This window comes from Odocoileus virginianus, chromosome 33, assembly GCF_023699985.2.
Source record: "Odocoileus virginianus isolate 20LAN1187 ecotype Illinois chromosome 33, Ovbor_1.2, whole genome shotgun sequence".
Taxonomy (NCBI): Eukaryota; Metazoa; Chordata; class Mammalia; order Artiodactyla; family Cervidae; genus Odocoileus; species Odocoileus virginianus.
The window spans coordinates 40,363,403-40,391,402 of NC_069706.1; the positions used below are offsets into that span (position 1 = coordinate 40,363,403).

The 28,000-nt window shown below is 62.1% G+C and overlaps 1 protein-coding gene across 4 annotated transcripts; it reads left to right on the forward strand.

Annotated features, from left to right (window-relative positions):
- Window positions 1-8,677: 8,677 nt before the first annotated feature.
- PDGFA (platelet derived growth factor subunit A) lies at window positions 8,678-28,000 on the forward strand. 4 transcript variants are annotated; one of them, XM_070460647.1, is made up of 8 exons: window positions 8,928-9,010; window positions 10,392-10,521; window positions 11,924-12,020; window positions 16,577-16,681; window positions 17,913-18,100; window positions 23,713-23,839; window positions 24,335-24,403; window positions 26,137-28,000. In XM_070460647.1, the coding sequence occupies exons 2-7, from the start codon at window positions 10,459-10,461 to the stop codon at window positions 24,388-24,390; spliced, it is 636 nt and encodes a 211-aa protein (XP_070316748.1). In that variant the 5' UTR covers window positions 8,928-9,010; window positions 10,392-10,458; the 3' UTR covers window positions 24,391-24,403; window positions 26,137-28,000. The 4 variants fall into 4 exon arrangements, with proteins under 4 accessions (XP_070316747.1, XP_070316748.1, XP_070316750.1 ...); XM_070460649.1 differs by lacking the exon at window positions 8,928-9,010 and adding an exon at window positions 9,839-9,996; XM_070460646.1 differs by lacking the exon at window positions 10,392-10,521 and having other exon boundaries at window positions 8,678-9,010.

Genomic DNA, 28,000 nt, shown 5'->3' on the forward strand with positions numbered 1-28,000 from the left:
ATGCATGCCCAGCTCTGCACTGAGCACTTACCTCTTGGGCATTACTACAAACATCAGGAATCTACTTCCACTGTCTTGCCCACTCTGTCTTTGAGGCCAGTGAAGGAAACGTTTGCTAAAATTTGCGCAACTGGCAGGAGCAGGGACGCCTCTAAACCCAGGACTGGCTCCTCGGGCCCGGGCCCTGTCCTGCCCACGCTGTGACTGCTCCCTGAGCCCCCGTGGGGACGGGCAGAGGTGTACAGAGGTTGTGGGGCCTCCCTCGCCCCAGGGGTGCCTGCAGGTCGCAGCAGGACAGGGATAAGACTATCTGACGTACTTTGCTCTCTCCTGTTGGGAACAACAACTTGGATGCAGAGGCTATCTCTGGCGGTCACAGACTGGGCCTCAGCTCACTCCTCCAAAGGGCAGCTAAGAGTTCCCAGGGACACGGGCGTGAGCCCTGAATTCTAGCACCCCCTTCCAGGGTGCTCCAGGGGGCTGGGGTCAGAGGCTGCCCAGTTAGGGCAGGGCAGTGCGTCTCAGGCAGGCTGGGTGCAAGGAAGGGGTGTGCGGTCTCATCAACTTGGGGGCTGAGGGCGACCCAAGGAGTCCTGGGCACTGGGTCCACACACGTGCCCCAGGCGTGGCAGTGAGACACAGTCCTGAGAAGTCCAGGGCTGCACGGGGGTCGGGCGGGGGCTGCTGGGCGCTGCCTTCCACTGCAGAGGAAGTAGGAGACAAGGCCCTGATCCAGCCGTACCTGACGCCGCTCAGCCTGGCCCGGCCATCCCCCGTCTCCTTGGGCACCGTGAGCTGGGTCCTTGTCACAAGAGTTCTGATCCAAAACCCGGACTGTGGGGCTGGGCTGTGACTGCCCTTCCTGTCTGGGAGCTGTCACGCTCTGGGAGATGACAGGGAATGGGGGGCCTCCTGTTGGTTCTCTGACCCAGGATTTGACTGACAAGAACAAAGGGAGCCTCCTCACCCACCCTTCCCCTCTGAGCCCCCCAGTCCTCTGTGCACGGGGGTGTTCATGCATGAAGGTGTTCGGGGGCCCCCCTGTGATTGAGGTCCGACGTGTGTAGCCATGTCCCCGTGTGGCTGCCGAGAACGGTGTGATCTTCACATCCCATGCATGCACACGGGCCCCCTGCGGAGGGGACGCCGTCGTGACAGCGACTGGTACCGCCATCCTGCTCCAGCAGACGTGGGAGAGCCTCCTGTGCCCGCAGACGTGAGAAGACGGGGAGGGGTGATCCCTTGGCCTCTCGCTCCACCCCACCTCACCCCCCCATTCCTCCGTTTCTCTCCTCTCCTGCTCCCCTGTCCCCTCTTCTCTGCCGCCCTCTTCCTGACCCCTCCTCTCTTCCCAGGCCTCCTGGCCTCAGGAGAGCTGCCTTCCACGTCCCCTGGTGTGTGCCCAGCGGGCCAGGCTGGTGTGAGGAAGCTTCTTTTACAAGGAAGTCCTGGGCCCCAGACCTCACTTGGCCCCAGAGGGCAGGACACCTGCCCCCAGGAGGATTCACAGAGCCGCCCTGGCCCAGATCCCCCTGGTCCCTCCCCCAAAGGCTGGCCCACCAGGCTGCCGATGCTGCCACAAGGCGACCCTTTCCTCCAACACTGGTCTTTGGTCCTCAGACAGGCGGGAACATGCCAGGCTGACGACATGGCCACGTGGAGGAGGCCACGATGCTCTCAGGGTCTTTCCATCACTTCTGCCTTTTCTTTCCATAGTAGTCCTGGAACCAAGGTACCGGCGTCCTGTTTTCCCTGATGGGGAAAGAGGCCTGGAGCTGTGACATGATTTGCCCCATCACAGGGTCAGCAAGAGGCTGAGTCTGAAGCCAGGCTTGGCCGGCCCTGGGATGGCTTCCTGGAGGAGAAGGGCCAGCTGGCGAAGCTCTGTTCACCGAACTCGAGGCCCAGGGAGGTGGGAACGTGCCTGCTCCCAGCCCAGAGCTACAGTTTCTGATCCTACGTGGCTCGTTCCAAATAGAAGCGACTGAGTTTCTTCAATAAGAAGATTAACTCATTGCAGGACCGAGAGAAAAAGAGGCCAGACAAGCCTCCCCCTGCAACTGCCCCTCATGGATGGTGCCCTGTCTCTGCCAACACTTGAAAGCAGGGCACCCCAAACCCAGTGGAGAAAGCAGCGGTGACAGCGCTGGACACATTGCTGGCGTTTCCATGGGCAGGAAGCCATCCTCCCCCGTTTCCCACCGGAGGGGAGGGTCAGGAAAACAGTCGGTTCACCCCGGGGGTTTCAGGTTGTTCCCAGGGTTTGCTATTTCGGGCTGCGCTGCCCTGGACCGTTTAGTCTGTGGTCGTTCTGTATCTGGGTCATTTCTGTGGGCTAAGTGCCCAGCCGTGGGGTGACGGGGTCAGGGGCCACGGCCACTTTCACGGCTCCTGATCCAAGTGGCTGCCGGCTCTGACCGCGACTGGCCCTCGTTGGGAAAGCAGCCCTCTCAGCCTTCCCTTCCTGCCTGGCACCCTCCTGGCACGAGAAACAGCAGACCCCCGGGGCTGTGTCTGAGGTGTTGGCTGGCATTGAAGTATCTCCATGTCGCTTCTGTGCATCTTTCCTGGTTTTCTGATGAGAAAACATGGGCAAAGACCCTGGTAGATATGTTTGAAAGAGTTGGTTTAATACACTTACTCTGTTCAGATGAAAGTACATGGGGACGTGATTATAACACACAACTAAAGGATTCCCTTTGTTCAGGTTTTACAATTATTTTACTTTTCTTCAATTTCTAAATCTGATATTCTGTTTTGAAGTCTGAAAATGTGACGCATAGCAAATGTAATTTGTCCTGTGTCTTCTGGAGCTCTGAAAGTTCTCTGCATCCTAGAAGTTTGATTAATTACAGGAAAACTAGAAAATAGCGATTAGCACTTTTTCATAACTTTCATTTTGAAACATTTCGACCTTTCAGAAAAGTGGTAAGAAGAGCCTGATGAGTGGCTAGGTGCCCTGCACCCGTATCGAGCGCCCGTCCACCTCCCCGTCTGCACACCGCCAGGCAGCCGCCCGTCTATCATCTCCCCCCAGTCTCCACCCAGGGATCCATGCATCGTCCTCCTGTGTGCGCGCACATGTGCATCTGTCCATCATCTGTCAGTTCCACTGCCCGCTCCCCGAACCACGTGAGAACAAACTTCGGCATCCTGACTTCACCTGCAGTACCACAGTCTCCAAGGATAAGAGAGTCCGCCCGCATCACTGTGACACCGTCACCACACCCAGGAGTTTTACCTGGATACAGTCACCTAATGTGTGTTCCGCGAGCTACTTGCTGGTCTGGACGGAGGAGTCAGTCCAGGACCGGGTGCTGTGGTGACCTCCAGCTCTCTCCGTGTTCTCTTCACGGCGGTGATGTACCTGAGGGGTCAGGAGCAGGTGTCTGCGGGAGTCTCTCTGAACCTGGGTGTGTCCTCCCCTCCTTAGGACAACGGCTTTGGTGAGAATGCTGCGGTGGAGGGCGGGGGCCTTCCCCAAGACATACATGGTCAAGTTTGTTCTGAAACGTTTGCTTAACAACTTAATTTCTTAATTCATAGAAATGTACTTCGTGGCAAGGAGAAGTGAGGATTTAATCAGGTAGTTTCTCTAACCTGCCCCAGTGGCACTGAGTGAAGGACTCTTTCAACGTCTCTCGTTTCCTCCTCTGGAGTAGCTTTAGTTTTCCGGGCTCTGCGTGTCCCGGCCCGTCTGTCCCGAGCTCCACGCTGTTCTGACGACCCCAGCACCCTGCCGTCTGACCTTCCCCTTCCTTCCTCCCCGTGTGCCTCTTTGTTCTGGGAGCATCGGTGCTCACCCCGCAGCCCCGCCTCTTCAGGGCACTCTGATGTCCTCCCCCTGCCCGAGAGCCGAGGTCGCCTCCCTGCTGACCCCACGGGCTCTGGTCTGGCTTGTGCCTCTGCTCAGGGAGGTGCTGGCCTCCCCGCGTGGGAAGGCTTTCCATCCATGAGTGCCGCTCTGTGGAGGACACGTTCTTACCATCTTCCCTCTGGGAGGCCTGGGAAGCCAGCAATGCGTCTTCCCCAAACAACCTGTGAGCCCCAGACTCCTGCCTCCCCCTGGGGCTGAATCCCATCAAATCTGAAGGCCAAGGGAGACTGTCGACCCCCCTCACCCCATCTACAGCTAGGACAGAGGGATAGGGCCTGCCAGCAGCCCCCAGGGAAGGAGGTGTGGATGGGCTCTGGGTTCAAGTCAGACCATCAGACTTGAACCTTGGAATTCACATCTAAGATGCAGCAACTCGGCTATGAATCCTGAAGACAACACTGAAGCTGAGGTCTAGCCACTGGGGCCTGGCAAGCTGGCAGGCGGCCGTGGGGGTCCGTTTTTCTTTCTGTCCCCCCAGCCCACCAGTGGGCTCTGTCCCCGTAGAACAAGTCCACACCCCTGACATGGTCTTAAGGTCTGTGTGACCTGCCCACTGCCCACTGGTCCCAGCTCATGCCCTCCTGCTGGTCCTCGACAGGCCTAGCCGGTTCCTGCTTCCAGGCCTTGGCACAGGCTGCTGTGACCTTTGCCTGGAAGGCTCCATCCTGGTCTCAGCACTGACTCCTTTAGAAACAGGCCTTCCTGACCATCCCAGCTTCCTGACCTGGAAGAGCGGACACTTGTCACTTGTTTGCTGCTCCTTGGAGAGACTGCAGGCTCCCCGAGGACATTGTGTGAGTACTGCGCTCCCATGCCCGGCACAGAAGTACCTGTTGTGTGAATGAGGACTTCTGAACGCAGCCCCCTGGGCTGGCTGTTACCAGAGGTGGGAGCTGAGGCTCCAAGATGCTGAAGAGTTTGCTCAGGGTCATACGGCAGATGAGGCAAGCGCGGGTGGTGGGCAGAGCAAGCCCTGGGTTGTTCTGGTCTCCAAGTTCTTGGGCTTTCCAGGGCAGGATTTCCGCCCCACCCCCACCCTACTCACACTCACCAGCTTGGCTCCACCGAGGAGATGCGAACTCTGGATGCCCAGACCAGCCTTGTCCAGTAGAAATATAACTAGAGCCACACACAGTATTTTAAATTTTCTAGCCACCACATTAAACATAGGAAAAACAAATGTGTGAAATTAATTGCAATAATACAGTTCATTGAATTCATGTATCAAAAATGTTATCATTTCAGCAGGTAACTAATGTAAAAATTGCCAATGAAAAATTTTACATTCTTTATCTTCATACCAAGTCTTGGAGGCTGTGTGTATTTTATACGAATAGCACATACCAGCCACGTGTCAAACGCCCAGTGGCCTCCTGTGGCAGGAGGCTCCCATCCTAGACAGACCAGGTCTGGCCTTGATTCCTGAAGCCCACAAGTGCCCCTTCCCAGAGGTCTTCATTCACAAAATATTCATAGAATGATTGTGGGCCCATATGGTATGTAAAACTTCATTGTGGTTTGTGTGTTTAACAGGAAAATATTTAATAGGGAGTTAAAACCAACGCTGAGCATAGGGAGGCTGGACTGGAAAGGCCTGATCCTGAACTCGGGCCTGGGGCGGCTGAGATGATGACTTAATTAACACCCGCCTGGCACTTTTGATCTTCAAGGAGAGCTGCCCACTCAGCTGAGGCCGCTCCTGGATTAATTGCCCTGAACCAAGAAATCCTTGCCCAGAGATAAAGGGAAATGTGGTGTTTCATCATGACAAATTGTTCTGAGGTCTGCTTTGGCAGTGGGCAGAGACCTGGGTCTGGACGCCCAGCTGGCCACCCAGGCGGAGGCAGCTGTGCCCGAGCCTGGGGTCCCAGGCCCTACAGGTGCGTGTGCGCGGCGATGCTCCCCCCCCAGCCAGGGGGCTGGGTGGTGGGAGACAGCCGTGCACAGCAAGCTTGCTGGCCCCCACTCTTCAGATGAGAGAACAGATTCAAGGCAGGGCGGGGACAAACCGCTCCAGCAAAGCTAAGGTCAAGGGGCAGAAGGCAGCTAGCGCCCTTTAGGATGGGGGATCGAGCAGGGGTGGGCTCCAGCCCTGAGGCCCTCACTGCCAGGAGGCCACATCATCCTTCGTGCCCGCCTGAAACCTGCAGGGCCAGCTGGCCTGAGACAGTCCCCACCCCCAGCACTGGTAGAGCTGGCCCAGGAGTGACTGCCCAGGGCTGCGCTCTGGGGCTGCAGGCAGTGCCCAGCTTCCTGGCATCTGTAAGGTGGGGGGGGGGCAGCTCTCCACCCCCAGGGGCCACTCAGAAACCGAGGTGTCCCTGTGGACGTTAGTCATGACTCCCACTGCAAAAAACAAAAAAAGGATGATAGCAACAACGGAGTGCCAACTGGTGCCAGGTCCCAGGTCGGCGCTGCACAGGCGGGGAGGTGGGCTGTAGGGTGAAGGGTCCTGGGCTGATCTCAGGTCCTTAATAAAGGCGGCCCCTCTCCAGGAGCGGCCAGGCCCTTCCCACTCCTCCGTGGGTGGGTGGGGGGTCATGGGCGGTGCCCAGAGGAACCAGCGAGGGGCAGACGCGCAGTCACCCAGCTGCACCCGGAGTCCCTCTCTCCACCTATTTGTAGCACCTGACTCACCTTAATTATGGGTCCGTGGCACGTCGGGGCGCGCCGCCGGGGACGCTGGAGATAGCCCGGAAGCACCCGCTCCGGGGGCGACCGGACATCCCGGGCTGCCAGGTGCGCCTTCACCTCCCACCAGCACTTACCCTCCCTGGAGCTCCCCCCTAGCGCCCCCTTCTTCCGCCTAGGGGCCTTTGGCTGCCAAGGGGGCGCCCACAGCCTGCCAGGGCCGTGTGTCCTGGGCCTGGGATCCCAACTGTGTGCGGGGCGGGGGGGGGGGGGGGGGGGGGGGGGGGGGGTGGGGTGGGAGCACCGGGAACCGGGAATTGGTCTGGGTCCGAGCCGGACTCTCAGCCTGGGCGGGGATGCCCCGAGGAGCCCCGCCCTTGCGCTCTGCAAGACCGCCCACGCCTCCTCCGACTCCAAAGTATATTTAGCCTCTTTATCAAATGTTTGCAGTGAACCGTGTGAACCGCCTAATAGCGGCTGGAAGTGAAACTCGATTCCTGGGCAGAAAGGAGCACGTGACCACACCTGAGCGGGCAGGATCGCAAGACAGGCGGGTTGGGCAGGTGCCCGAGCCCCCACATGCCTGGCTTCGGGACCCAGGGTCCCCTCTCCCGCCTCCCCACTCAGCCCCTTCCCCAGAGATAAGGACGCCGGGGTTTGAAAGGGGAAGGGGCCTCGGAGAGAGGCGCCAGGGCTGGGGAGTCCCCGCACGCGTGGGTTCCTGTCCTGGTTGTTGATTCTTGGTCAAGTCGATTCAAGGTCTAGGAAGCACCGTCTAGGGATCTAATTCTGCCGGCTTCTTCCGAGGAGGGGGGAGGGTGGGGCCTGGCTGTCCTTAGTTGCAGGGCAGGCCTTGGTGGGCCAGTGTGAGTCTGCCCCGAGTCTCCCCCAAAAGCGGCTGTCACCGGCTGCATAAGTTTGTGCCACCCTGGGCAGTCGCTGTTGTGGTCGCTATGACAACGAGCCGCGGTTTAATTTTTAATAGCCGCCAGCGATTAGAAGGATGCCTCCCGTCCTGTCCCCCCCACCCCCCCATCTCGCCTGCTCTCTGCCTAACTTTGGCCTGGGCTCCCATAGAAGATGCCCCCATTCCATGTTCCCAGATCTCTTCTGCCCCAAATCCACATTTCTGTCCCAAATTCAAACTGGGAACCCCTGAATTTCCAGGCTGGGATGGGGCACAGAGCGACTCACTTGCTCAAAGCTGGTGGGACCCCACCCCGGAACTAGGGAGCCTCTGTACAGAGGTCGGAGCCAGAAGGGCCCCCACCCCAGCCCCTGCAGTACAAGGGGACCTTTCCTCATTCGCACACCCGCTATCAAACCAAGTCCTTCAGCCCCAAAGACGTGTGGGTCCTCGGGTTCCCTCTGCCTGTGGGGAACTCAACGCTCAAGCAGGTGTGATGCAGTCAACTCTCAGGAAGTCTCTGGGGTCCGCCAGGGGTCCGGCCTGAGTCCAGGCAGTGTACTCTTCACCGCCTTCCGGAAACCATCCAGTGGACTCCCTCCAATGCGATGGAAAGTCTACTTGGGTGGATAAGGACAGTACCAAGGTTTCTTGAGGTCTGCCTCAGCCCTCCTACATTCTGAGCCCCGAGAGCGCGCTTTGGGTGAGGGGAGGCTGCAGGCGGGGCTAGCAGGGGAGAGAGGCAGGTGCGCTGGGGGAGCTGAGCGCTGTGAGACCCTGCCCTCTCGGAATCTCAGGAGGGGAGGGGCCCACCCCTCCTCCCCGGAATCTGGGGGAAGCTGAGGGCCCCCCAAGGGCCCACTGGACTCGGCCTTTGAAATGCTGAAGCCCGCGGAGCCGAGGATAAAGGACGCCTGGAGGGCTGCGCCTTTACTGCCTTTAGTGGGAGGGCAGCCTGGGCGGGGGCAGGGGCCTAACCCGGAGGATGGGGGTGTGGGGTGGAGGACTCGGGACGGCGGGGTCCTCTTTCCACAGCCCACCCAGCCACTGGCAGTCCCTAGCCTTTAATGGCCTCTCGTTTAGCTGCGGGGTCACTTGGCTTGTAAGCTCTCCAGCCCTGATATCGGGGCTTCTCCGCCCCTCCAGAAACCCGACGCCAGCGTGCGGTCCCACCAGCCCAGGCAGGCGGGATGGACCCAGCTCGGCGCGCTGCCCTTCCGTGGCGTGGGCGCCGTCCAGCCCCGCTCAGGCCTCGGCCTCCCTCTGCCGCTCCCCCGCACCGCTCTGTGCGGCGCCGCGGCCGGAGGTGGCGCTCTGTGCGTCCAGAGGATCCCGGCGCGGGAGGCTGGGACTCCCGGGCTCCTCTCGAGCGGCTCTTTTCCTCCTTTCCAGCCCTCGGGTTTCTGGCAGACCGCCGCCAGGCCTTCCACGAGGGCGCGGGGACTTGGGGGTGCGGGAGCCCAGGGCGGGGACGAGGCTCGCGGCAGCCCCTTCCTCCGATCGGGGCTCCCTCGTCTCCCGGAATGTGGGTGGAGGTTCCTCGGTCAGACACCCCAGGCATCGGATTCCGGGCGGGGGAGCGTGGCAGCCGCCAGGTGAGTGTCCCAGAAGCGCCCCTAAACCCGCCCCACCTCTCACCAGAGCCTCACTCCCCCTCCTTTTATGGCGGGGGAGCCGGGGGCCCGGGATCCAAACCGTGCAAAGAGGCCGGAGCTCCAGGGCGGGGGGCGGGAGGCGGGGGCCGGCTCGCTTTTGCCCTTTTTGGCGTAGCAGCTCTGGGCGCTGCCCTCTGCCGCCGCTGGGGCCCGGGAGAGGCGAGCCAGCGACGGCGGCGCTTCTGCGGCCGCCTCCTCCCCTCCCCGTCCGGTGCTGCAGGGCTGCAGCTGGCACTGGGGGGTGGGCAAACTCGAGGGAGGGGCGCCCGGGGAGCCCCGGGCAGCGCGCGGAGCCCCGGCGGCTGTGCTCGGGGCCGGGCCCGGGGTCTTGATGGGTTTTACTGCCTGCGCGAGCGCGTGTGTGTGCTCACTGCGGCCGCGGCGGGGCCCTGTCCGGCCCGTTCGGCCCCCGCGCGCTTCCGAGGTGCGGGTCCGGGGCCCGGAATCCGGGGGAGGCGAGGGGGAGGGGGCGGGGGAGGGGCGCGCCGCGGCGCTATAACCCCCTCCCCGCCGCCGGCCGGCTCCACACGCGCGCCCCGCGGAGCCCGCATAACTCCGGCGAGCCGGGCCTGCCCGCGCCGCCTCTTCCTCCTCTGCCGGCGGCAGTGGCGGCGCCGGCTCGGCCCTCAGGCCCGCGCGGCGAGGCCCCGGGCGGGCGGCGGCTTCCAGGCAGAGCGGCCGCGGGCGCTGCCCGGCTCGGGCCGGCGGAGGGCGGAGCGCGGCGCCGGAGCCGAGGGCGCGCCGCGGAGGGGCGCACGCAGGCCGCCGGGCCGCGCCGTGCTGGGCCGCGCCGTGCCCGGCCGGGCGACGGCGGCGGCGAGAGGAGGCCGGAGGCGAGCGCGGGGCCGCTGGTGGGCGCGCAGGGCCGCCCGCAGCCCGCAGGGAGAGCGCGAGCCCGCGCCGGGCCTGGCCGGGCGTCCAGACAGGTGATGGGTGGTGCGGCGGCAGCGGCTCCAGCCTCGCTCCGGGGTCCCTTTCGGGGCTAACGCCCGCAAATATGCAGAATTACCGGCCTGGTCGCTCCTAGAGCCAGCGCCGGGGAGCGAGCGCGGCGGCGGCCAGCACCGGGAACGCACCAAGGAAGAGGCCCAGCCCCCGCCCTCCGCCCCTTCCGTCCCCACCCCCTACCCGGCGGCCCAGGAGTCTCCCGGCGCGGCGGGCGCGGCGAGCGCGCACTCCCTGCTCCTCCTCCTCTCTGGCGCTGCCTGCCTCTCCGCACTCGCTGCTCGCGCCGGGCGCGCTCCGTCGGCTCCCTGCTCTCCGCGCCACCCTCCTCCGGGCCGCGTTCCCTGAGGGATGGTACTGAATTTCGCCGCCACAGGAGCCCGGCTGGAGCGCCCGCCCCGCGGCCTCGCCTCCCCGCCGAGCCACCGGTGCCTCGGGACGCGATGAGGACCTGGGCTTGTCTGCTGCTCCTCGGCTGCGGGTACCTCGCCAATGCCCTGGCCGAGGTGGGTGCCACCCCCGCGCCCCGTCCTTTCTCCGACTCCCCTGCGCACGCCCCCTGAGGCCGCCCGCGGGCCCGAGAGCCCGGGCTCCGGGGCTCTGCAGGGCGCATTTTGATTTCTGCTAGGGTGGTCGGTTTTTAAATTTTCCCAACTGGGTTCTATTTTCTGCCATGCCTAAGTGTGTCTGGTGAGTTTCCAGCGTGTTGCGTCGCTCCGCCTCGGAGGGACGGAGTGGCGGCTGGGTGGACGAGTGGGGAGAAACTTCGGGGGCCGCGGGCTCCCCGCGGAGGAGGGAGACCTAGGGCGCGGCGGGCAATGCAGCATTGGGGTGCGGGCGCGCTGAAGGGGGTGTGTGTGAGAGAGAGAACCGGCGGAGCCGGGGAAGAGGGAAGAGCCGCCGACAAACTGGTAGGGGCGGTTGCAGCGGGAGCCCCCGGAAGGCAGGGTGAGCAGCGCGGAGCCGCAGACCCCGGGTCCCGGTCCCCACGCCCGGAGCGGCGGCTGGGCCGGCGCAGTCCCGCCCGCTCGGGGCCTGCTTACAGGTGGCTGAGCGAGGCGAGCCGGGGCCGGGCAGAGAGCCCTCGCCCTCCCACCGCCCGCGTCCCCACCCCCACCCTCAATCTCGAATTCCGAATCCTCGTGAGCTGTGCTGTGATAAACGACTTTCTACTCCCCCGTCGTGGGGACTTACTGCTTGAGACCCCCCACGACCCCCGACTCCCTTTAAAAATCTGGACAGAGTAGGGGGAGGCCGAGAAGTGGGGGGTAGTCTGAGATGGGACCCGGAGCTGCGAGAGATAGATATTTAACCCTCACGTTCCCTGGCAGCCCCTCCCAGTCGCGGCTGGATTTGGGGCGTCTTAGTCGGCGCTAGGGCCGCAGCTGGGCCGGAGCCCGGGGTGGGGCGACTGTGAGTGTGCGCGCGCGCGTTTGCAGACCCTCTCCCCCGCAGGTTTGGTCGGGATTCCGGGTGTGAAATTTAAACCTCGGGGTAGATTAAAGTGTTAGGGCTGCCGCGACTTTCGCCGCCGGTCCGTGACGCATTTCAACTTGATCTTTCTCGATGTTGATTTCACTATTAGACCAGCAACTCCTCGGGCCCCTCGCTACCCCTAGACCTCTTGTAACGGACACCTCGGGGCAGAGGGGCCCGGTGGGTTTTGTGTGTGTGTGTGTGTGTGTGTGTTTCATTTAAAGGTGGGGAGCGGTTTCTTTTTGTAAAGGGCAGACACGGATGGGGACGGAGAATTGGATTGGGGGTCTCACCCAGCCCCACCCTGGGCCTTGGGCTCCAGGACCCAGGCTGGGGGTCCGGCGGCCTTCCTGCAAGGCGCCGGCGCGGGCCGGGTGGGGAACCAGGCGCTCTGGGCAGCCACCGGCGCTGACCGTGTTGCTATGCTTGCAGGAAGCCGAGATCCCCCGCGAGGTCATTGAGAGGCTGGCGCACAGTCAGATCCACAGCATCCGGGACCTCCAGCGACTCCTGGAGATAGACTCCGTAGGTAAATCGCGCCCCTTCCCTCGGCGCGCGGGGAGGGCGCGGGCGGGCGGGCAGGCTGTGTGTGCGCCCCGTGCCGCCTCCCGCGTTCGGGCCGGGCCGGGCGCCGCGCAGGAGCGCACCGAAAGGTCAGAATCCAATCCCGGGCCATAAAAGCCCAGGCGGATGAGTCAGGAGTTTCTCTTCCAATCACCACTTTCTCTCCCGGAGGCGGCCGGGGCCGCTCACTCGCCCAGGGATTGTTTTTTTTTTTTTTTTTTTTTGCTTTAAGGATAATGCCGAATGTGTCTCAGAAAGTTAAGCCACATAGAGGGCGCCGGCGTCCCGGCCAGGTGTGCGGTCCGGGACCTGCCCTCCGGCCGGGAGGAGCCAGCCCAAGCCTTGGGCGCTGAGCCCTGACCTGGGCGCAAGCTGGTGCTCGGTGCCGCCCCCCACCGCCCCACCGAGGGCCCCTTTGTCATCCGTGCGCACTTGCCCTGCGCCTACTGCTGGGCCAGGCCTTTGTGGTTGTTGAATCCTGTGTTTTTCTGTTTTCAAGAGCCAATAAAAAAGGCGCGTCTTGGACACGCTGCTGTTTGGGGGCTCCCCCCCCCGCCAGGCCCTGGAGTTGAGCCGCTTTAGGAAGTGTCAAGCAGACTTCTGAAGCTGTTGTGGGTCAGCTGCAGAGGTGGGCTGGCCCCAGGTGGGCAGAGGTGCTGACGACCCACATTGGCCTGGCTGGGAGCCTGGGGATGCTGGGTGGCTGTGCTTGCCTGTGGACCAGAGGAAGCTCTTTCTAGAGGACAGGGCCCCGCATTTCTGTGGCAGGAACTCCACTGTGAGTTTAGCTAGGGAGATACTCACGTCAGAAAACTTACTGTTGACTGGACAAAAAGGGGCCCCAGGTGAGCTTGTCAAATGGAGCAACCAAAGTTAGCCCGGGGTTGGCTGGGAGAATTTTAAGTGGAATGAAGATTTTTCTCCGACTGCAGACTACTCTAAAAAGGGGGGACGGTGGGGGAATTAAGTAAAATCACATGGTCTAGTCATTTGGAAATTTGTACCTAATTATGGTGGTGGAGAGGCCTGAACTATTTTCATTTCATGCCAAAACCATTTTCTAGCAAGGGCGATGGTTTCTGTAGTTTCTTGACCCAGGAAATCCTTTGGCTGATCCTTATCAGGAAGGGGGGTAGAATTTCACTTGGAGATCAGAGTGGGGGGGGGGGGCGGATTTTGATCTGGTTCCTTGATGTGTTACCCTGGGGAGAAGGGTTTGGCTTTGGTTAGCTGAGGAGAACACTTGCCTGCATTCTGCTGCTCCCTGATGGACTTGGGAAATGGGGAGACTGGCTCCCAAGAGGTTTTTCCCTGGGAAAGGCTGGGCCTCCCCGCAGGACCTGCTTTGGGTTTTGGTGGGGAAATGGGCCATTCACTTTCTGCTGGGACCATTCTTATTCTGTTTTCTGCAGCCCCGCCTCCCCCCACCCCCCACCCATTAATGCTTTTAGCATTGCAGCTCTGGGGTCATGCTGATAGCATTCCTGACCTGGGGACTTTTGAGTCCGTGGCCTCCTTGGAGGGTCCAAATAGAAGAAGCAAGGTTGCACCAGCAGGCTCTCCGGGCTGGTTTCAAATCACCCCCTGATTAAAAGCCCTGGGGGCCTGGCTCCCTCCAGCCCCAGGGAGTGGACGGAGAGGATCACCTCTCTCCCTCCGCCACCTGCTGGGGTAGCTGGGGTCTGAGAGGGGCCTTCTAGTGCCTGTGAGCTTTGGGCTGAGAACACTGGAGGGGCCCCAGGGTCTCCTTTGTTCAGTAGCCTTGTCCCTCTGGGACCCTTTGTGACACAACCCCATGACGGGCTCCTTCATCAGAGCTCTGGGTGGTCCCCCTCTCATAGCTCTGACCTGAGCTGGTTGCTTCTGTAGCTTGTTTTGCAGGAGTGGACTGGGGCTATGGGTGTCTTCCCCAACTTCTGTTTCTGCCCCAAGTGAAGAGTAGAAATGGACCCCACTGCTAGGAAAGGTTGTAAACTGCTGTGGGGTTACTTCTCCAGGCCCAGGACTCCCCACCAGGGTCAGCCAGAGGTGGGATCAGTGAAGAGGCGGCTGGGTGCAGAGAAGACCCGTTGGCCTAGGTGTCCTTCCTTCTATAGCTCGGAGCAGAGCTCTTGGAGACTGATGCCTGGGAGCGGGAAAAGAAACGGGTTTGCAGTGGCTCCTTCCTGGGGCGGGGCCTCGTGACTGGCAGGTGGGCGTGGCTTCCAGGGGCCGGGCCGTTCCCGTCTCCCAGGTGAGGCGCTGCGCCCAGGCCCGCAGGCGGTGGATTCCTTGCCCGCGCCCGCGCGCTCTGAGCGCGCTCACGGACTGGACAGTTGATTTTTCACGTGTGACCTTTGGGTGCCGGGTCCAGCGTGTGGTCTTTTAATGACCAGTAGCATGGAGTTTGCGGCCTGTGTGTCGGGTGTCTGAGAGCAGACCATTCAGCCGCTCGGGAGCTGGGAGCTGGGAGCTTTGTTCTCCGAAGCCTGGCCGGGCGCCCGTGTCCATTGAGTAAGGATACATAAATATCATCCCATTAGGCCATTAATGCTCCTCCAGGACTGACGGCTGGAAGACGGCTCTCTATTCTTCGGACATCTGTGCAAAAGAGGCAGAAGGGAAAACCAGTTGATGAACTGTCCTGAGAGCCATTTTCGGGTGTGATTCATGTGCAGCCTTCTCTTGGGGGAGTGGTGGGGGAATCCCTGCCGGTTGCATCTCCACCCGCATAAATCAGAGGGCCACCTCCCCATCAGCGAGGTCTGGGCTGGGTTTCCGGACCACCAGTCTCCATAGGGTAGCCGACGAGCTTGTCCGACTGGGGGCTCTTTCTACTCTTGTTGGGGATTGAGTCCTGGGTTCAGTTTTCAGAACAGTTGATGGACCAGGAGGCTCTGTCTTCTCTGCTTCTTCAGGGGCAAGAGGCCTGGGTGGGAGGGCAGGCAGTCTGGGGTCTCCTGCTGGCCATTGGTCTTGCTTGTCCTTCTGAGCCTTGGCCTCAGTTTCCTCCGAGGTGAAGAGGTGGCAGCCCCATGATGTCGTGGAAGGCCGCTCTTGTCTGGCCGGAGCGCGGGGTGGAGTGCAGCCTGGGCTGCTGCCCTTCGTTGTCTCCTGTAAGCTGAGGATGGACCGGCTGCTCCCGGGCTTGGCGATGGCAAGATGGCCACCACCAGGACGTGACTCATAATGTCACTTTTTTCGTGAAAAAATGCTTCTTGTAACAGTTGGTGGATGGGAAATTCTTACTGCATGAGTAGTTCTGTTCTGATCTTATTTTGAGTCTCAGAAAAAATTAGTGGCAGTGGAACATTGAGTCATTTTGAGGGAAGAGCTGGGTTCTCCAGGACGGCGGCGTGCAAGGCGGTGCATCTTGTGTTCCTGCTGCGTTTTCTGTTCGCGCTTCGCTTCTAGTGAGTGCAGCTTCAGACTGCGGGCGTGAGGACAGTCTCCAAGGCCTCTGTGCTGCGCATCGGGGAGGGGGTGGTCCTCGGGTCTGGGTTCGTGGCCGGGATACCACTGGAGCTTCTTGGGGAGGGGAGGTGCCGAGAACGGGATCGTTGGGCAGCTGTGGCCCTTGAGGTGTGCTTTCTCAGACCCCACTGTCCCTGGTTAACTGTGGGGGAAGCAGTGATGGAGGGGAGAAGTGGGGAGATCCCCCACTGGGTCTGAGGGCCAGGGTGGTGCAGCCACGTGTGGCTCACTCCATCCTGGTTCAGGTGCTGTCCTTGGGCGGGGTCAGGCCAGACGGCAGGTGTGTGTCCCTTCCGAGCCCTGTCTGGGGGGCCCTGGGGGCAGAGTGAGTGGTGGTGTGTGTACTGAGGGGGCTGTAGCCAGCCTGGGGCTCTAGGCCCAGTGGTGACCTTGGCTCTGGGGCCGCTCAAAGCACTTTCCTTCCTGAGAGCCATGTCCTGTCACCGGGCACCGGATTCCTGACGTGCCGCTCCAGGTTCTCGTGGCCTCTCTGTCATGGTGGGCTGATGTTCAGGGGCGAGTGGGGTGTGACCGAGGCCCAGTCTGGCCTTGCTTCTGATGCCCCTGCAGGGCCGGATGCTCAGCCAGGATTGGGCCAGTGAGGGCGGCAGAGGTGGTAGAAAAGCTGCGGCCGCAGCCGGGCCCGCAGTCCAGTCTGCTGTCCAGCCCGCTGTCCAAGGTGCGCTGTCCAGCAAGCAGCAGCAGGCCTGTCGGCTCGGCCTTGCAGGCGGGGCGGGCTGGCTTCAGGCACCTCCCCTGGGTCAGCCCTCACCGGGCTTCCCTGAGGAGGCGTCCCAGGTGGGCTGGCCTCTGGCCCTTCCCCGCTGGCATGCAGCTTTGTGGTGGGGTGCAGGGCAGGCGCCCATGGCAGGAGCCTCGTGCCAGCTGCATGGGGTGGCTGGGACATCTTTGGCAGTTGGGAGTCTCATCCTGCGCACGTCTGGAGGCCCCCCATGTGGGTGCGGAGGGACCCCCTCTGTAAGGAGGAGAGTGGCGGGGTGTGCTGCTGCGCAGGCCCCAGAGGCCCGGGTGTGGGCAGCCAGTCGGCATCTCCTCTTTCTCCTGTAGGAGCCGAGGAGCCTTTGGAAACCAGTCTGAGAGCCCACGGGGGCCACGGCTCCAAGCATGCTCCGGAGAAGCGGCCAGTGCCCATCCGGAGGAAAAGGAGCATCGGTGAGTCCCCGGGCTGGGGGCCTGTGGAGGGGCTCCGGGGATGTGCCCCCATACCGGGACGTGGGGTCTGCCCCTTCTGTGCTGCGCAGGCCCCGCGCCCCCCTCTCCACCCCGGCCCACCCGCTCCCCACTGCAGGCCTGGCTTGGGCCAAGAGTTTCCAGAAGCGGGGAGCCATCATAAATTCCTGAAGTGCCCAGTCTTGTTGGGACCTGTGCTGGAGGCAGCCTCGCTGGAGGATGGGTCATGTTTAATTTGCAGCTCATAACATCGAGCGCAGAGTGTTCCCCGCTGCCCTGCGGTGTGGTGGGTGCAGCCATGCTGGGCCTGGGGTCCCTTTCTGGGATCCCCAGCCCCCGCAGGCCTGGCCCCCTGGCCCCACTCTGAGCATCTGGGGTCTGCCTGGCCCATTCAGGAGTGACTGGCTGATGGAGGTCTCCTAGGGCCTCGGGCTCGGCCTTGAGGGGAGACCTTGCCCCGGGGGTGCAGTTGGGGGGTGTGGCCACCCGGTCCTGTGCCACCTGGGGGTCCTGACAGCTGCCCGTCCTCCGTGTGACCTTGGGCCTTGACTCCCTGTCTGAGCTGTCTTTCCAAGAATATGGATTTTATAGCTTCTACCTTCGGGCGCGGTGTGTGGGTAGACGATTCCTGGCTGAGGCCAGCAGGCCCTCCCAGGTGACGTGTGGTGCCTCGAGTCTGTGGGGCTGACGGGGGTCTGCCCTTGAGCGGAACTGGAACTGGACTGAAGCCCTGCCCGGCTGGCCTCCCCACACCCTTCCTGCTGGTGGGCGCTGGGTTGGGCACTGTGAGCGGGACCCCTTCCTGCTGTTGACTTGGGGGCCAATGAAAATGTGCTTGTGAGAGGTGGGGCCCTTGGGAGGCGGGGCAGGTGAGAGCCGGGCCCCCGCCCCCCGCCCTGAGTGAAGGCGGTGTCCCAGCTCCAAGCTGGCCTCAGGGGCTGTGTGAGCCCCTTTCCAGCCCCCACGCCCCAAGGGAGGCTCTCTGTAGTTCCCTGCCCCTCTGGGGTCTCCCCTCCCAGCCCTCAAATTACTGCTCATCTTTGGGCCAGTCAGCGGCACGCAGTTGGGGGCTGGGGTCTTTCTGCCTGTGCTGGACCGGGGTCTGTATGACATGTCCCATGGGCAGAAGCCGTGGGTCAATCCTGCCTGGACCCCTGGGAGCTGCCACAGCCCTGGGGCTTCTAGTATGTTCACCCACCTCTCATCTCTGCAGAGGAGGCCATCCCGGCGGTCTGCAAGACCAGGACTGTCATCTACGAGATACCTCGGAGCCAGGTGGACCCCACGTCCGCCAACTTCCTGATCTGGCCGCCGTGCGTGGAGGTGAAGCGCTGCACCGGCTGCTGCAACACAAGCAGCGTCAAGTGCCAGCCGTCGCGCGTGCACCACCGCAGCGTCAAGGTGAGCCCGCACGTCCCTGGCCACGGCGGCCGCTGCGGCCGGGAGGCGGGGAGCACGTCCACTTCTCTGACGGGCACACTGAGGCCCGGGGCGGGACTGGGGCTTGGGTCCTGATGGGTGCTTTAAGGGTGGCGTCCAGGCCCCCCTCCATGGGCCTCTCATGGGAAACACATTTGAATCTTGGGATGACCTGGTTGTTTGCCTCACCAACAGGTCTCGCGTGGTGTCCAGCCATTTAGCTGAGAGCTGCCTGGTGTCTCCTCCAGGCCCTGGAAGGATCTCTTGGGCACTTTAGTGGGGGCTGTGGTGCGTGGCAAGGGGGCTGGGCATCCCCTGAGAGCCTCTCCCCACTGAGGCCAGCAGGGAGCCCTTGGCTGGGGCCGGTTGGGGATGCTGACTCCCACCATGGCTCAGAACTTGGCTCAGAACTAAGGCCGCAGGGCCAGGCACACGCCCGTCATGCTAGACCTCCAGCCCCTGTGAAACCTGGGAGGGTGCCCCTCTCCACTGGACGTGCGTGTTGATGGAGCACCAGCCAGGGGCGTCCTTTTGGGAGCCAGGTCGCCCCCTGTTTCAGAAAGGTGTGCTTTGCGTGGAGACCCACAGGCCCAGCGGCTTGGGTCAGACGTCTCTGCCTCCTGTATTGGGCTCCTAGGAGCCAGTACACGGCCAGTGCTCACTGCGAAGCCTTCTCCCAGTCAGGAGGCTTGCTGGTTTGACCACTAAGGGCATCATGGGGTCTTGCAGGTTCCAAGGACACATATTGGGGCTCATCCTCTGAATCTGGGGGAAATTCTGCTTCCTCAGGTCACTGGGCAGCTAAACTAGGGTCTGGCTTCCGGCCCTACATCTGGAAGCCTTTCTTAGCCTGGGCTTACTCTCCTCGGGCCGCACCTGCCTCTTCTGGGGAGTGGGTCTGGGACACGGGGACTGCCCGCCCCCACGGAAGGTCTGGCTCTGGGTGGGTCGTGGTCCCTGGGGCGTGGACTTGGTACCATCCCCACGGAGCAGCAACCCCCCCCCCCCCTTCAGCCGGGCCTCCAGTTTTCCTGGAACGCGGACTTCCGCTCCGGGGGTGCAGTAGAACTCTTTTCTCCACTGGGAATTATTTTAGATAGCCTGCAAGTCTGAGTTCAGGCTTCTGGCTACAGAGTGAGGTGTGGAGTTAAGGACCCTGTAGCTGGCACGCGAGAAGCACTTTAGACTCTAACTGGGACTTGACTTGACCTCGGGGACTTGGTCCTCTGCGTGCTTTGGGGATTGAGTAAGCGGATTCCACAGCTGGCTGCCTGCCTGCGGTCTTAGGTGGACACTCCTCTGGGGCCAAGGTGCCCTGGAGTGCCTGCCTGGGGCGCTGGCTCCCGCCTCAGGCCTCAGACTCTGGGTAGGGGGCCCCGCTGCTGCGTCCTCCTCAGTTCAAGGAGGAAGCAGGCCTGATGCCTGCCTGCGGGCTCAGCTGCGGCCCTGGCTCTCAACCCAGCCTCCTCGGCTTCTGTTGGGTCTGGGGATCCCTCCTTGTGGTGTGTTGAGGGGTCTTAGGAGCCCCAGGAGTCCACAGAGCTGAGGTCTTTGTCTCTTGGGCCTGGGGGTGGGGTGCCCTAGATTAGATGGTCCTGCTTGTGAACTCTGGAGCCTGTCTGTCGGGCCAGCAGCAGGGGCCTGGAGGTACAGGGGAGCGGAAACGGAGCCGGCTGTCTGCTCCAGCCGTTGAGGTCCCCCACGGCTCCCACTCTTGCTTCCCATGGTCTGGTTCCGGCCTGAGCAGTGACCCTCTGTCTCCCCTGGTCCGTCCTTAGGGTGGGTGGGTGGTCTGGAGCTCCCTGGGGGTCTCGGTGGGTGAGGGCGGGTGGCCCGGAGCTCCTTGGGGGTCTCGGTGGGTGAGGGCAGGTGGCCAGAGCTCCTTGGGGGTCTCGGTGGCTAAGGGTGGGGGTTCCGTCTGCTGGGGCACAGGCCTGACCAGCAGGTGGGAGAGCTGGGCTATGTCTGCCCGGGGAGGGGGGCGTCAGCCCACTGTGGGGGGCCTGGCAGCCCGGCCCCCCGTCTGGTGCCCCGCACGCCTTCACCCACCCCCTCTCCATCAGGAGGTCGGCAAAGAGACATCCGGCCCCAGGCCCTGGGGTTCTGGCAGGAGGAGACGGAGGCCAGTGGGAACAGGGGGCCCATTGTGGAGCACCCACCCCCTGGCCTGGCCAGGGGCCACCCCATCCATTTGGGGTTGAGGCCAAGTGGAGAGGGGGTCCTCGGGGCCCAGACTGAGCGCGGGGTGGGCGCTGGGGGTCATGGACGATGCACAGCCCGAGGCCCCTTGTTGGGAGGAGAGGGCGGGGAGGCCGGGTCGGTCTCCCGGGCGACTGAACCAGGCGGGCACCCTCAGCTGCAGGTGGATCCGGGCCTGGGGTCAGGACATGCCTGGGCCAGTGGCCTGCCCCCCAGAGCCCTGCTGTGACCTCCGTGGAGGGCAGCCAGAGGTTTCACAGCTCCCTGGGGACCTGTGACCTCCAGGGCCTGCCCTGGGGGCGGCTCATGGACCCCGGAGCCCCTGTAGACCCACCGTATTGCCATGTGGGCAGGGGTCCCGGCCACCTCCCCTGCACCCTGCTCAGCAAGGTCAGCACTTTGCCCCCTGATACAGGCTGAGACACAGACCTCGCCCCTAGACCCGAGCCTCCGTGGCGGGGACGGGGTAGCTGGGCATGGGCAGCGGTCGCTCAGGCTGAAGGAGTGGCTCCCCGCCGCCGCCAGTGGGTGGGCCTCCAGCCTCTCCGGTGTTGGGAGTATGGGGCGGCCCTGCTTTCAGGGCAGCCGTGGGCCAGGCCTCTAGACATGGGCAGTTAACTGCAGTCCTACTTCGCCAGGCCTCTGGCCTCTGGCCTGGCATGTCTCCGTGGGGAAGCCCAGGACAGCCTCTGCACCCCTCGTGGACGAGGGGCCTGTGCTCTGGGTGGGGGTCCCCATGGGGGCCGCATCGGCCGTTGCTGCTCCCGGAGCCAGGTCGGGGCCGTGAGGGTGAGGCCAGTGGGTCTGGCAGCATGTCTTGGTGCCGGGATCCTGAGTCCCTGCCTCGCAGTGGGAGGCGCCCACTGCTTGCCCGTCTTGAGCCCTGGTCAGTCAGGGAGGCCAGACCCCATCGGCCGCCAGGCCCTGGAGCTGGGGCTCTCTTCTCCAGCCACCGTGGCCGCTAAACTGGGCCTGGAGAAGGCCTCCCACCTCCTGCCGCCCGCCTGGGAGCCAGGTCAGTGTCTGTCGTGACCCTGGGAGCCGGACTCAGTTCTGAGTGGACGGGGGTCTGCAGGGCCCCAGCAACCCCCCCCCCAGTGGACTGAGGACGTCCCCGGCTGAGGGGACTCGGCTGCTGGTTCCGAGTCCAGGGCCCCTCCCAGTGAGCCGGGCCCTGTCTGTGCTGCCTCAGTTTCTCTGTCTGTGAAATGGGCTGTGGTCGTGCCCTCTCGAGGCTGCTGTGTCACGGGTCTGGCCCGTGGGGTTCAGGAGATGCTGCTGTTTATTCCGGATGACCTGGGTTGGTGGGGGGCCCTGCAGGGTGTGGGCCCTCCTGGGGTGTCCTGCTTCATGGGGGCTGCCGGGCGCAGGAACCCAAGGCCTGGCTCAGAAGGCTGACGGCATCGAGGGTGGTGTGCTCGGGTGGGTCTGGCTCGGGACCCCGCAGGTGGGGCAGCTCCGTGGCGGGGATCCGAGTGTCTGGTTTTTCAGGAGCGGCCGAGACAAACATTGGGGAGAGCATGGGGTGTGGGCTCCGAGAGGCTGCAGTGTAGGTCTGGGGGTGGGGCTCCAAGGACGTCAGCATCTTCATCATGGCCTTGGCTAGAGCAGAGGATGCTTTTGAGAATTTAATATTCACAGCACGTTCTTGGGGCAAAAATGTAGCCATTTCCTGGCCAGACGGAGGTGGTGGACCGGCCTGGAATCCTTGCATACACAGAAGCAGGTGCAGCCATGAATCCGTTTGTTTTTCTGTGATAAGAAAAACAAGATTTTTCTCTAAAGACTGGAGTGGCCGCTGTTGTGCACCCTTCACTGGGGGGCCCACTGGGGCAGTGCTACTGGGCCCAGCGCTGTTCCCCAGGCGGTCTGTCTGGTGGCGAGCCTCCCCCTCCCCCACACCCACGCCGGCCATGGGGGCCTGGGTCCTCATCCTGCCCTGCAGAGGATACCGGGGAGGTGCCCACTGGCCAGAGGTGTGCCGTCCAGAGGGCCAAGCCCTGTGTCCCCCAGCAGAGGCCAGAGTGGCGGGAAGCATGTGGGCACTGAGCGGGGTCCAGGGCAGGGTGAGGTGCTGGCCTGTGTGCCCGCTGCCTGAGCCCCAGGGGAGTGGGCAGCACTGCTTGGGCCAGCAGGCTGGCCTCTGTGGATGGGGGCCTCAGACAGGCTCTGTGCAAAGGTGCCAACTTCGGTGGCCTCTGGACAGTGACCCCAGTTCCAGGCACTTCTGTGTGTGTGAGCTGTTTGTCCTTCACCGTGACCCCTGGTGTGTGTGATCTGTTCCCACGTTACAGATGGGTAGGCAGAGGCTGGCTGCCTACATGGCCCACATGCCTGGCTCTTGGACTCTCCCCGGGGAAGGGGGCAGGGGAAGGGGCAGCCGAGCCCCAGGCCGCCCTGGGTGAAGACGTCCCGCAGGAGCTCCCACCGAAGGCAAGGCCTCCTCTCTCCCTGGTCTCGAGGTCTCGAATTGGGAAACCCCCGGGCCTGGCCCCAAACCCAGCCTGGCTCCTGACCCCGTCTGAGCCACGGCCGCTTCACATGGCCGGCGGGCCACCGGCTCTCTTCTGTTCGGTTAATGCATGCGGCCAGGTGGCCACTCCAGGTCTGGATGGGCCTCCGGGCCTGCTCACCTATGGGGTGGGCAGCCCGGCCACCGGAGTGCAGGCCAACCCTCTGCCCAGGGTCCCCCAGTTTCTGGCCTCGAAGCTCCTTGTAAAGGACTGTCCCAGGCTGGAGGCTTCTGTTTGCGGCCTGGGGTCCTGTTCACCCTGATCAGCTGTGGCCCATGAGCCAGGCTTCCCCTGGGCCTCCAAGTGCCAGAGGTGGATCGTGGCCGAGCCCTGCTCCCCCCATGTCTCTGGGTGAAGAGCGAGGGATGGAGAGAGTGTCCCTGGGGGCCGTTCTGGGAGCTGGGTGAGGCTGCAGGGCTGGGCCCGGCCCTGCCTCAGGCGGCTGAGGGATCTTCGTCTAGAGCCCCACCAGGCCAGAGCGACAGCCCCACGTGGGCCCGCGCCTCCTGCTGCTTCTCGGGGCTCGGGGTTGGGCCGGAGGGAGGATGGTCCCCGGGCCTCGAGCGGCTGCCCTGGTCCTCGGCTGCTTACGGTCAGGCGCACCTTGCTGACCTCTGGCTGTCCCACGTGTCCCTGAAGCATGGAAACTCCTTCCCTCACCTGGAGCTCCCCTTCGAGGGCACCCTTCAGGGCCTCTCCTGGTGTGCACAAGCCTCTGGGCTCAAGGCAAAATGGGACCAAACCACAAACGCCGCACCGGGTCTCACTGCTTCCTCATTGGTGCCCCCACTTTTCCCACTGGGAGGAGGTCAGAGGTCAGGGGTCGTCTCGGCTCCCGGGCCCGAGTGCTGCTCGTCCACGGCCGCGCTGCTCTCTCGGCAGGTGGCCAAGGTGGAATACTTCAGGAAGAAGGCGAAGTTAAAAGAGGTGCAGGTGCGGCTGGAGGAGCACCTGGAGTGCACGTGCGCGAGCACCAGCCCGAGCCCTGAGCACCGCGAGGAGGAGGCGGGTGAGTCCTTGCCGTCGGCTGGGGGCGCCGAGCCCGCTTTCTGTGGGCTCGTCCAGTGGCCTTGGGGGGCGGCAGGGTCGGGGGGCTGGAGCTGAGGCCTGTCGGCCCGGGACCTGCTGTGGGGTGGCGCGCTGCCCCCGAGGGCATCGCAGGGACATGGCCACGCGCTTGGAGGGAGGGGTCAGGCTGCTGTGAGGGCCTGTCTCCTGCCCCAGCCCCAGTGGTAAGTAGAGAGATGCAGCCCGTCCCTGGCGGGTGGCAGGCGCTGGCCACAGCGTTGGCGCTCGGGGACCTGGCCTTTTCGGGCAGACTGCCCTGAGCAGCCCGGCGTCGTGACCGCCGCACCGGGCCAGCTCACGAGACCAGGAAGTGTCTCCCTGCCAGCGCCGTCGAGCTGTTTTACAGAAAGACAAACACCCCAGGTATTTATTGCTTCAGTTTCCACCCCATACCCTCCCTCAGGCCCACTCACCCTTCCTGCCCTTCTGTCAACAGGAAGGCGTAGGGAGTCAGGTAAAAAACGGAAAAGAAAAAAGTTAAAACCCACCTAACGTGGCCAACCAGGTAGGAGCTGCCTGCCCGCCGCGCCACCGTCCTGGCGTGGGAGGCGCAGCGCCCGATCATTCGGCGAATCACTCACAGGCGAGGACGCGCCCTGATTGGCCTTGATCTGCCCGCGAGCTTCCGCTGTCTGTCTGGCCGGGCTGCGGGACTCTGCGCTCCTGTTCTCTGCCCCTTCTCCTGTTGCTCGGGACGCCTGGCCCCCAGCCCCCTCCTGCTCCAGGGCCCCCGCTCTGGCTTTGGTCCTCATTGATCGGGAGGCAGAGATCATAGGCGCGGGGTGAGTTGGGCTCCCTGAGCAGCAGTGGCGTAGCTCCCGTGTTTAATTGCTGGGATCACGCGGACAGCTTACCCACTACTTCGACAGATGGAAAAACTGAGGCTTACCGGGATCACAGATGAGACTTGTTAAAGGCTGGATAGATCCTGTCTGAAATGCTTTGTAAACACATAGGGCTGTTGGCTGCTGTATTGGAAATTGTGTTTGGCTGCTAACAACACAGCAGAAATAAGGGCGAGGTAAGGTAGAGACCAGAGCAGGTATGGCAGTCTCAGAGTGTCGTCAGACACCCACTTCAGGGCTGGCGATGTCCGTCCTCAGCCTCGTGGCCTGGGATGGCTGCCACAGCTCCAGAAATCGTGGTACACTTCAGGCTGTAAGAAAGATTGTGGTGAGGAGAACAGTGAAAGGACCCAGTGACGTTTGCTTTAATCTCACTGGCCACCCCTCCACTCTGAGGGGGCCTGGGAAAAGTGGCCTCAGAGGGGCTTCCCGGGGAGGTGGGTGTGGGCAGCTGCAGTTGTCATGGAGGAGGCAGTGATGAGTCTTCCTGGTCCTTCCTGTTGGACTGTCTCCCTCTGGAGAGCCCGGTCCTTGCTCCTGGGCATGTGGGAGCCCAAGGCATCCAAGACAAATAGTTGTGAGAGGAACTCTTAGCAACAGGTGCCTGGGAACCCAGGGCCCAGCTGCGTGATGTGTAACTGTAGAAGCTGACCAGGCGAGGAGCTTCTGAGGCCTGTGGGCCAGGTCCACTTGGGGGGCTCCTCTGGGAGGAAGGGTCCATATAGACAGATCCTGAAGCAGCCTTGGCTTTGGGTCCTGAGGGTGTGTAGGGGCTGATCTGTACCTGCCTGTGCTTCCCAATCTGCAGCCACTGGGCTGAGCCTCCATGGGCCAGCTGATGACAGAGACCCCAAAGGGAGAGACCCATCCCTGCCTCCCTGCTAGCATTCAGGCTCTTGGCGTGTGGCACAAATGTTGGGATGAGCAACAGATAGGTGGTGTACGGTGGGGAAGAGCTGCTATCAGCTCAGGTCTATGTACCCTGCCCAGTCACAGAGACCCACCCCTGTGTCTCAGTGGTGGCATTAAGTGGCAAGATTGCCTCATGGCCCAGAATGGCTCCCGGAGCACCAGAAATCACATCAAGCTGTAGGCCAGAAGAAAGAGAAAGGTGAGAAAAGCAGAAGAACCCTTCTGGGCCTCAGTTTTCCCTATCTGTACAATGGGAGAATGGGGCTTGCTCTGAAGCTGTGTTCTTTGAGATCCCAAGAGCTGAGTCCCAGTTCTGGTCAGGATGTTACAGAAAGGGTAATGGGGCATATCTGATTTGAAAAATTTAACAAAGGCTTTAAATCCTGCAAGCTACCACGCAGCGTGTGTGCGTGCGTGTGCGTGCTGTCATGGCGCTCGTGAGTTCATGGCTTCTCAGTGTCCGTCTCTCTCCTGCCCGCAGATGTGAGGTGAAGATCAGCCAGCAGCCCTCTCCCGGGACACGGATGTACATGGCGTGTTACATTCCTGAACCTACTATGTACGGTGCTTACTGCCAGCGTGGTCTTTGTTCTCCTCCGTGAAAACTGTCTCCATGCACGCTTTGGAGAACAAAGAGACAGTATACGTTGTTCATGTGACATCAAAGCAAGTATTGTAGCACTCGGTGAAACAATAAGACGCTTCCTTGTCAAAAAAAAAAAAAGAGAGAGAGCAAACAAAACCACGAAACACGACAAACAAAACTCACAAAAATATCTGAACAGTTGCCGGAATGGAGGGACGCCCCGAGGGACGGAAGGACTGACGTCTCGGCGGACTGGATCCCTGTCCAGGGTGGTCACAGGTGCTTCTGCCGGGGATGCAGAGCCTGCTTTCTGAAGGCTGCGATCGGGGGCCGCGGGCTCTGCAGGCGCGCGCAGGAGCCAAGGCTGTCTGGGAAACCACATCTCCTTGCCGTAGTGTTTGAGTCTTATCCAGAAACCTCCCTGAGAGCCTTAAGTGGATTTTTTTTTTTTACATCATAAAGTGATTATTCAGCTTTCCTTTTTACTCTTGGCCTAGCTTTTTTTTTTCTTAACTATCTTTGGATGACATTTACACCGATAACACGAGGCTGCTGTAACAGGACAGTGGGACGGTACCTTTCCTGGCAGGATGCGAGCGGATGAGATGTATTAAAATAAACATGGTATACCCACCTGTGCATCATTTCCTAAATGTTTCTGGCTTTACGTGTTTCTTCCTGCCCCGTTTCATCCATCTTTTAATTTAAGCCATCTCGAGAGAACTGCGTGGAGCAATCACATCCTGTCCCCCAGCCCCCCGCCTGCCGTGGCTGGGCCTGAGGACCTGGCTTTCCCGAGCGGTGGCCCGGGCTTGCTCCCTGCTGCTGCCAGTGTTCGGACAGAAACTAAACTCTTATTTTTGGTAAGATGTTATGCTTTACATGTATTCAACAGAAATTCGGTGTGTTGTTGTTTGATTTTGTTTTTTTGTAAAGGTGAAGTTTGTATTTTTGTCTAATATTACCAAGTTTTATATACCTGAGAGCCTGCCATGGTGTTTTTTTTTTTTAAACCAAAAGAAAACAAACCCACCAAAATGCATACATGGTGAAAAGCATTTGTGGCCGCAGCCCATCGGCGTCACGCGGCCTGTGGCCCGGGTGTTGGAACTCCAAGTGGTGACCAGGAGGTCTTGGTGCCCTGGGCCTGCCCCCGGGATTCCCGAATGTAAAGGACCGGGCGAGGAGCTGTGCCGGCATCGTGACCTCACAGAGACGCAGCGGCGCACCCCATCAGACACCAAGTGGACGAGGGAGATCCCTCGGAGTGTGTGGACTGCAGTGTCTGCTGCACCTGCGAACTGAGTCAGCCCCGTGTTGTCTGCGGCCTGCCGCCCCCGTCCTCCTCGTCTCGGAGCTCGAGTGACCGTCGGGACCCCTCTGTTGCCCTGGGGCCGCATCCGGTGACGGCGAGCGTCCGGGGACTCCCCTGTCCCTGGGGAGTCTTCCACGTTAAGGAGCATCTTCCACGTGTGGCTGCAGGACGCCTTTGAGCTAGCGTGTGGGGGCGTGGTCGCAGGCATGGCCCCGCCCCACGGGGCCCGCTCACGTGCAGCCCCGGGAGGGGTTTCCGGCGGAGTGCGTGGTGGCCCGCAGCGGCGCGCTGCGCGATCCTGTGCTGTGGATACGTGTCTGATGTGAGATGTACAAACGTGATCTGTGTATTTACGTCCCGTGAGATGCCCAGAACCCTGCTCAGTTATTCTTTCTTTGGGCAAAAGCGTCTGATGGTCTGTCCATTAAAGCGATGGCGCAGAAA